Genomic DNA, 9,430 nt, shown 5'->3' on the forward strand with positions numbered 1-9,430 from the left:
AGGCCAAGTCACTCTCAAAGGCCACAAAGAGAGGGGACTACCGTTTGAGGGATGGCAGGCATATATTCAAGGTATTGGAGGGAGAAGGATCTTGGGACCAAATTAAGAACATGAAGGAGGGCAATAAGGAGGATTTGGGCGAGCATCCCCCTTAAGAATGAAGACGTTCTCGAGAGGGAGGGGTTAGCTAAATTAGGTTTGGTCCTCTCGATTCGTGTGTATGGAGAAGATTCTTATGGGAATGTCGAGAACTCAAAAGGCAGAAGATTGTTATGGGAATGTGGAGAACTCAAAAGGCCTTTGCTGAAACGCTTATGAGAAGGGAGGTGATTAGATGAGTGACCAGTTGGTATATAAATGGAAGGATAGAAATGCTAAAGCCCTTGAGGGAAAGTGTTAGTTGGGCTATGCCGCAATGAATAAGGAAGGGAGAGATCCTGTGAGGAGGTTACGACAGAAGACTTGCGAGGGTCGCGGTGGGAACAGGTCCTAATGCGGCACTTGCGACCCTGTGCGATGCCCTTTGTTTTTTCTGCGATGAATTTTGTGCACTCTTTTTATTTTTTGTGCGCGTTGCTTCGTTCCGTCATGTTCTCTCGCTCGCCTCGAAAAATGGCGGTTGTGTCTTATGCTCTGATTATTCAAGGCATTCCTCGTGGGGTACCTGCTTCACTATATTTGTTTTATGCTTCTAACTCACCCCTGTAGGCTGTAGTGGCTCTCAGCTGGCTCCGGCTGTGGCTGGCTCTTCATGCAGAAGCTCACCTCAAGGAAGGCCATTGATTGAGAGAGAGAGAGAGAGAGAGAGAGAGAGAGCGCCGTCCTGTGTACTTGAAAATGCCCTTTTGATATTCTTTCCCTGTAACAGTAGGAGCTCTGATGTCACTCCTTTCCTTCCACATCTTTTTTCTGTACAGCAGCAGGAATCCGGTTCTATGTCATGTGGTATATGAATCATATGAATATCTGAGTTCATCTGTGCTCCGACTTCAGCAGTATGCATTCTAGTCCAACTCGAGCAAGGGATACCACAGTCATCCCACATTACTGTTTGCGCTTGGCCGCGCTCATAGCTATTCGCCACGACGGATTCATGATCATCCATGGATGCAGATGCTAAACGTCTATCGACGATGAAGCCAGATTGGGCATGAAAGGATTCATGATCATTCATGGATGCACATGCTAAAGACCTGTCAATGATGGACACAGATTGGGTATGAAAGGATCCATGATCATCCACGCTAAAGACCTATCAATGATGGATACAGATTGGGCATACCCTCGTATCTCCTTTTCACAGGATTTTGCCACCGCTTCTGTAGAGGTTGGCTGTGGTGACGGCCTTAACCAGAGCACCAGCAGCAGCCATTCCGTGGAGACTCCGAAATGGCAAGCAGCGTCAACTGGTGGTGATGGTGATGGTGATGATGATTATTCTGCTGAGTTTGAGTTCTCTAAGCATGGTGGAAGCTTGGGCGAATTTCCTCATACCACGGATATCATGCTCTCTGCAGATGAGCTTTTTCTGAATGGAAAGCTTCTTCCTCTGCATCTATCTCGAATGCGGACACTGATGATACCTGCATCATCGCTTGACGATCTCTGCCTACCTTGGAACTCAGAGAAGCAGCTAAAGTTCAGTTCAAAGAAACCTTGTACTAACAATAAGCCTATGGTTAGGCACCTGAGCTTTGAGATTTCAAAGAGTTCAACTTGTCTCAACTTTGATCCTGCGGTCAACAGTGATAGGGCTTGCCTCAGGATTGATAGTTGTTGTGTTTCATCCCCTTTTCGTCCATTACCGATACATGATTCTACTTTCAAGCCGGTCTCACCCAAAACTGCTCCAATCAAATACTCTTCAAAAATCAAGGGTTTTTTCAAGGCCAGGAAGGCCTCTAAAGAATATTTGGCATGTACGCAGATTACAAATGACCACAATACTATGGCTACCTGCAGATTGTCTATTTCTCCCAGATCTTTCTGGCCCTTTTCAAGGAGTAATTCAGCTGGTGAGCCCAAAACCACCACTCCTATTCCCAGCCTTCCACCTCGAAGCAATTCTGCTGGTGAAACAGTCACCTGTAGAGATCGGTTTGTGGCTGAAAGATGCAAAACAGGTGATGAAGCAGTTGAACAGTCCAACTCCGCCATCAAGTCCTCTATGCGTCAAGGTCAGAGGATCCTTGAGTATTCTGGAGGATGTATGAATGTCATATGGCTTTGGCCGTATTTATAATATGAGAGCACATCGTAGGCAAATCTGTAATATTGTGTCTGCAGGTTTACCACTTCCTGATCACAGTTTTACTCTTTGTGCAGTTCCAGGAGTGTCTGCATGTCAAGATGGCGAGCAAGCATCAGTATCAAGGGAACAACCAGCTCAGTGCAGCAATGCCGTAATTACTATTGAGGATGCCAGGAAAACTGCTGTTATGCGAATGAAAGGGTCTGGCAGTCCTGGCCGATATTCTAGGAGGAAAACTGTGTATTCAACTGCAAGTTTTGCCCAGGGTAATCCTGGTAGAAGAGGAGCTTTGAATGGTTCTGGTGTCAATGTGAACTCTGTGAAAATCATATTAAGGAACTTGGAACGATGTTCTGCAGAGAAAAAATTAAGTAGAACTAGCAGGGTTGTTTCTGAAAGAAGGGGCTCTTTTCCTGTGGCTGTCAAAGTTGCTCCTGTGCTAAATGTAGGTGTTCACAAGGCAGAAACCTCTAATGTTGGCCTTTCTGGATTTGTGAACTTGTTTACTTCAAAAAAAGATAGAGAGAGGCCCCTGGAAGGTCCTGTAAACAATTGGAGGAATGGAGCTTGATATGCCTGAATAATTTATTAGTACTATTGAACTATGGATATTAAAGTTGCAATCCTTTGCAGCAGGAGAGCTGATGTGAGTAATGAGTTCATGCAGATACTAGTCTGCAGCTGACTGTGTATCACTTATTCCAATTGACAAGAGATTATGGTGGGTGGTTCAGGATCTGAAGTACATATCATCTTCGGGGTGACTGGTTGTGATGGCATCTCTGGGATGAGCAACATTGGCTTCTCCATACGAATGGGTTGTCTGGGTATGTGCTGTTCTTATAGAGGAATCTACCATGCAATAAAAACAGCAATGACCTTCATGTGCAGAATCCAGATTGTTACATAGATGAGCCATTCAATTCTTCAAACTAGTCTCTTGTTTATTGCCACGTGGAATTCCAGTTTCTCCCTGCTAACTTGTGCAATGGCTAGGAATTCTAGTTGTGAGTGTTGCTTCAGGTCTTTTGTTGCATGTTTCCTTCATAAAGCTTGAGGTTGGTTAAGATAGTACTAATTTACTATATTCATTCTCCAAAATGGATTTAGGGTATTGGTCCTCTAGGGGGAGAAGGGGCCAGGGCTCGTTGTCTCAACACCATGTGACCAACGTAGTTCGTATAAACTCAGTACTATATGCCTTCTTGTGAGTGCACATTGAAGGTAGATAAGATTTCAAAGAAATCTCCCTGGTTACACTTGTTATCTGGAAGTTTGCAGATGGAGTTCTGCCATACTCTTATGGAAGGCATTGTCCTTGCAGTTGGGCTCTATTTTTAATTTGTGCACCAAACAACTGTTATGTTGCACATTAACAAATTTATTTGCCCTTCCACTCTAGATCAACTTACAGATTGTAGATTTGAAGACCATAGAACTGCTGCCATGTGTGATGAGAAACATTTTGAGATCTTTGAAGAGGAGCACCTACTGAGTGCAGTCTTGAATTCCTCCTATTTGTCCATTGCATTCCTTTGGAGAAAAGGATATAAGAGGAGGTATAATATGACTGAAGGAAGCCCTGATCAAAGGCACATATGAGACTAAGCTCGCATTTCAATTAGACCACCAATACACTAATCCTTCTGACACTTGTGACCAGATAATGTAGTGTAGGATTCAGGTCAAGGGAAATGAATGGCAAAGGTGTGTGTTATCATATCTTAGGGTGCACTTAAGCTTCTTGTATAGTATTCAGTTCATAGAAAAGATTATATGTTGGTGTTGCCAATTTCAGATGTTTTATGTTCTTTCCAAACAGAATCTGATCAAAGACTTTATTGAGTATTTGCGATTGATCCTTCCCATCTTACATTTAAGTAAATGACAACAAATTGCAATTCTCTGAGCTCAGACTTCTTGAGATTGTTTGCTTATTGCTTATTGTCACTTTTATTGCTGTCGTATCTATAGAGGATGCAAAATAAAATATGCTAACCAACAAAATGTGTGTTGGTGTTGCCAATTTGCAGCTGTTTTATGTTCTTCACAAACAGCATAACCTTTCCTGAGTTCTAATTGGTGATCCCCAGATTTTACTATTGATCCTTATCATTTCACATCAAATGAAGGACAATATATGGCAATTGGGTCTTGACAGTTGCTCTTATGAAATGATGAGCACCTTGGAATGCAAAGCATCATTATCCTGCTGCAAGTAATGATGGATGATTTGAGACTGTTTGCTTGCTGTCAGTCCCGTTGGTGTAGAACCTAGAGGATGCAAGATATAAAAGGCTATGCAAAAGAGTGTCAATGCGAAGGGGATTTAATTAACGAAGACTTTCTTGAGCTCTAACTATTGATCCTTCTTGTTTCACCATCGGCAATTCTTTGAGTTGGGTCTTAATAATCGGTAGTAGGGCAAACAAAGGGATGGAAAATGCATGATAAGCAGGATAGACGCATTCTACAGGTGCCTGAATGAGAACGAGTCAATCAGAATTTGAATGGTACAATGAGGGGCCTCGAACCTCAGTGTGTCATAATCAGATGGAAAGTAACAATAACAATCACTAATGAAGATGTGGTCACCAATAGAAGGAGCAAATTACAATCCTTCAGGGTGAGCCAGATGATAAAGATCAAGTGGATCAGCAACGTGTACATCTAAGGTTGTAAGATGCAAGGCTAATGTGTGCAATAGGTCCCAATGATGGCGATAGGTACAATTGATGACATCAGTTGTCGACTAGTTTGGAACATAAAGCGTAGCATGCAACATAAAATACAGCTACAATACTTATTAAATGACACGAGTAGGCTGGGAACTGCTTTAGGGTGATGGCAACAAGCTGGGTGATTGCAATATGTCCTTTGATTAATGCCAATGTCCTTTAGTTGGGTGGGGGCAGCTTCGAATGGGGTATAGGCATTAGTGTGAGGAAAGGTAATGGTAGATTGAAGGTAATGGGTGAATGATTTAACATAGGATCAAGGGATGCCCATATCTAGCTCTATTTATAGAGAATTGTGGTGCATTTGTTTCACTAAAAAATAGAATAATCTATTGTTTGTGTCTTAAGCACCATCCATCCATAATGCGTAGTTCAAAATTCTTATCTCAAGAGCTACAGTATTGTTTTGGTAAATGTATGTGAGAGCTAGTGCTCTCCTATGTAGAATCCCCCCATGGCATAATAAGTAAATCCATTCGCTTTAGATGGTTTAGGTCATATTTGTCCGAGTGTGCATTCAATATTAAGAAAGCCCAACCAAGGAGCCTCAAAAAGTGGATAGGACTCCCACTTTTTAATTCTATGTATAAAAGCCAAAAAGTGATTGAAAGAGCTTATTCTTGTGTGTGCCATTTTGTGAGTTCAAGCTTTTTCATTCCTTGCTTTTTGTGAGCTTATTCTTATGTGTGCCATTTTGTGAGTTTAAACTACTTTCATTCCTTGCTTTTTGCCTCTCCATTGTTGTTTTGCAAGGTTGATTGACCGATTGATTGATTGATTGATTGATTGAGTGAGTGAGTGTGGAACCATGAGAGAAGTACTCCAATGCATCAGCCCGTCTCTTCCTCTTCTGCCTCTTACAACTTACATCGCTCAAGTTTGGAGGGAGGCTCAAAGGCATGGGATCAAGAGCTTGTGTAAGGTTCTACCATGATGATTGTGAGACAACCCACTTCTAGTTCAAGTAAGGACTACCATGAAAAGATGAGGAAGAGGTGTGTATACTACAATCTTGTAAATTATTGAACTTTCTTCTTATATAGTCATTGTGAGAGGAGTGTGCAATGGTTTTGAGTTGGAGAGTGAGCGATTAGGTGAGAGAGTCTACCAAGGTGGTCAAACTCTTGAATCAATAATATGTGTATCCATGTCCCAATGTTGAGCACTTGTAGAACTTGATATTTTGGTTCCAATGCAAGATAACTGTAAACCCAACTAACTAATGTGCTCACTCTGTTGTTGTGTATAGAAATAGGAGGCTTGTATGCGTACACAAGATGAAATCGATTTCTTGATTGCATGCCATGCTTTATTTGAAACATATGTGGTTAGATTAGAATGTAAATCAATATATATATAGTAGCATTGCATTGTTAAGCTTGGTGTAAGGGAATTATCGAAACCAACAAAGAAAAAAAAACACAAAATAATAGAAAAAAAGGGCGAAGGGTTCCATGCCATTAATGTTTGTGATCAATTTCTATTGCATAAAGGATTAGGTAATGTGTGGCCATGATGGTAGGGTTAGAATGGATCATTGATTCACACATCAGAGAAAAGTAATTTGGAGTGGAGTAGTAAACGAGGCTTTGTTGAGATTTTCAAGTCTTTAGATTGTCAATATGCTACTCAAACCATCGTGGGTTGAGAAGGCACTCAAGTGTGAGGTTGTGTCCACTCAAGTCATGAGAGGAGGATTCATTAATTAAAAGACACGTGTATTGAAGTATAAACATGCAAAGGGAGTAATAAATATCATCTAGCCATTAAAAGTTAACGTTATGTGAGAACCCACCTCTCATCAGGAAGAGTTGATTTAATAGCTAAATTTGAGTATATCACACATATAGTATGATTGAGTGGCCCAAGAAGAGGAAGTAAGATTGGTTGTGCCTCAAATTAGAGAGTACTCAAGTTAAAGGAAAGGAGGTGTGGAGCACTTGAGTTAGAGAAGAGGAGTGGAGCACTTGAGTCCTATAGCTGAGTAGCCAAGAAGAGAAGGAAATAATTGGACATGCAATAGAAGAAACGTAGCATGAACCATGCATTAGAGAGCATCCCACCACTTGAGTGTTATTTGAAACATTAGAGTGGATAAGGAGTTTGGAGGAAAGAAGTGCAAACATGAGGAGGATTTTTATAGCCACCACCACATAAATAACCCCAAAAAGTTGGCATGGAAAGTTAAGTCAAATTGCACATGGGTGAGGTTTGGAACTTACTAAAAGCACAACTAGCTAGACTCAAGGATCCACAAAACGATAGAGTATAAATTGCATACACTCAAGCTCATGCATGATTATTGATATAAATGCATTTAAAGTAGCACATGTAAAGACAAGAAATAGACACCACCATGCATGTTGAAAATAGATAATATGTAATGAACATGCCTCTTTCCAAGAAACTTCCACATGCCATACCTACACACAAGTTAGAACATTGAAAGCATCCATTGTTGCATTACTTGAGTGCAGGAGTAGAACGTAGTAGAATGTAAGTGCAAAAGGCTTTGAAGGTCTCTTTGAGACAACCATTTGGCCAATCGCTCCTCTAAGACTGTCATAATATGGGCTCCAAGTTCCGCCACTGTAGCGCGGTTTTCAAACCAACGTTTTTCAAATTGACTTCAACCCTCTAATTGTCGCTTTAACTGCTCTATCTCAAAGAGATATGGTTAGCAAAGCATTTCATTGAATGTCACAATCAAGTGTAGTTCGGGGGCTTCCTTGTTAGAGATGAGTCGCATGCACTCATATAGGAGCTTGTCATAGTGCTCATTAAGATATTCTTGCTCTTCCCAGGATAGCAGATATGACAAATATTCCTCAAGCTACTTACTAGGGAGCATGTCCATGTCCGCAAGGACGTAAGCACATGCGAATAATTTGAGTTTAGCCTCCAACTCAATCAAGCACTCTGTGACACTTCTATGCTCTATGAAGGCTTGTTCAGTTGCTATCTTATGCAAGGTTCTAGGAGTTTCCCTAGGCTTTAGCATAGTTGGGGGCTCAAGCCTAGATGAGCAAGATTAGTCAATGCTAGGATTTCTTATGTCCTCAGGGTTTTCATATTTCTTCTGAGGCTTTGCTGCTATTGTGTCATGGTTCTTCTCGGATGTGACTGGTATAGTTTTGTCAACTTGTTGTGACGATGTTGTATCCACTCTTGATTGGTCAATGCAAGTTTTGTTGTCGGTGGATTGAGTGTTCCAAGAAACCGTTGATGGTAATGGTTGCTTTGACTTATCAGAACACACAAATGTGTCTGAGGTTTCACCATTGTTAGGAGAGATGGCAATGGGTTTATTCGTGGGTGGACGATGCTTTATTTCTCAGCTCTTTAGTACTCTTGGTCTCAATCTTCTTAGCATCTACAACCACTTGTAATTGCCGTTGTTTTCTCCTCTTTTTCCTGGGCAATTGAGGTGTATCCCTTGAAGACTCGAGACCCTGAACTAGGTCAGTCGTTGATGTGCTTGGTTGGGCCTCGACATTCTCTTTCTCTAGTATGTCTTCATGGGACATAACTGTGGCCTACTGAACAACATCGCTAAGTTGTGAGGATATAACTGCCTCTCTTTTTAAAGAGTCTAGCTCTTCAGTTAATTCCCCTCCATTTAGCTCCTCATCTGATTGCATTGGCAGTTGCTCCTGGTCAGAGGGCATTTGCTCTAGACTCTTGTCCTTACCCATTGGAACATGCCTCCATTGCTTCTTATCAAAGCGGATGTTGTGCTTAGAGCTATTTTTTTATTGCTCTGGAGGTTCAGGTGACTCTAATGTAGAACCAAGAGACGATTTAGGGGTCCTGTCATGTAGGCTTAGATGGAACTAGCTGAAGAAGTCAGGGTTGTATTGATGGGAAGCATAGAGATCTAGGATTGCAAGGACTTGAGTGAAGCAAAAGACATATACACTAACATCAAGAACCATGCTCCCTACTCCTAGCCAACTAGCCACGTGTAGATCTTCTTCTAGAAGTAGTTTATCGTACAAGGGATGTTTTTGGACAGTGGCAAAAAGCTAGACCTCACAGACTGTTGCCAACCCTTGTAACAACGTTGGGGCAATGTACTTGGGATCATACATTGATGTCCAAAGGGCTTTCCTTTGCTCAGTGCGAGTGTCATTAGTCGATGGCCAATTTTGGCTACCAAACTTTGGTTGGAGTACCATTTCTGCACAAAGTTACCTTGTCCTTTCCCTTTTCGTTCGATTGCTTTGAGCTTTTCCTTGTTTGTCTCACATTGAGTAGTATAGAGTGAGGGTATCAAGCACAATCCTCTAGTTGTGACCTTTGGGATGTCCTTTATGACTTCCTCAACAATAGCTACATAGCGGGAGAAAACATGTTGTTGCTCGTGTCCCAAGTCAGGGGTTCGGCTATGAGCTTTGTATGCTCTGGTGTTGGCCTTTCAATGTCCACATGGACGTACACA

General features: G+C 41.7%; 1 protein-coding gene across 3 annotated transcripts; it reads left to right on the plus strand.

The window, feature by feature from the left end:
• Window positions 1-382: 382 nt before the first annotated feature.
• LOC148035554 (uncharacterized) lies at window positions 383-5,269 on the plus strand. 3 transcript variants are annotated; one of them, XR_015690837.1, is made up of 3 exons: window positions 383-2,177; window positions 2,326-3,078; window positions 4,285-5,269. XR_015690837.1 is itself a non-coding variant. In XM_087677515.1 (3 exons), exons 2-3 carry the CDS (start codon window positions 1,220-1,222, stop codon window positions 2,820-2,822), a joined length of 1,455 nt encoding a protein of 484 aa, XP_087533641.1. In that variant the 5' UTR covers window positions 383-660; window positions 869-1,219; the 3' UTR covers window positions 2,823-4,206. The 3 variants fall into 3 exon arrangements, 2 of the variants coding, with proteins under 2 accessions (XP_087533641.1, XP_087533639.1); XM_087677515.1 differs by lacking the exon at window positions 4,285-5,269 and having other exon boundaries at window positions 383-660; window positions 869-2,177; window positions 2,326-4,206; XM_087677513.1 differs by lacking the exon at window positions 4,285-5,269 and having other exon boundaries at window positions 2,326-4,206.
• The last annotated feature ends 4,161 nt before the right edge of the window (window positions 5,270-9,430 follow it).

The sequence above is a fragment of the Lygodium microphyllum genome, chromosome 5 (genome assembly GCF_053477565.2).
Source record: "Lygodium microphyllum isolate KBCC chromosome 5, Lygodium_microphyllum_v1.1.10, whole genome shotgun sequence".
Classification (NCBI taxonomy): domain Eukaryota; kingdom Viridiplantae; phylum Streptophyta; class Polypodiopsida; order Schizaeales; family Lygodiaceae; genus Lygodium; species Lygodium microphyllum.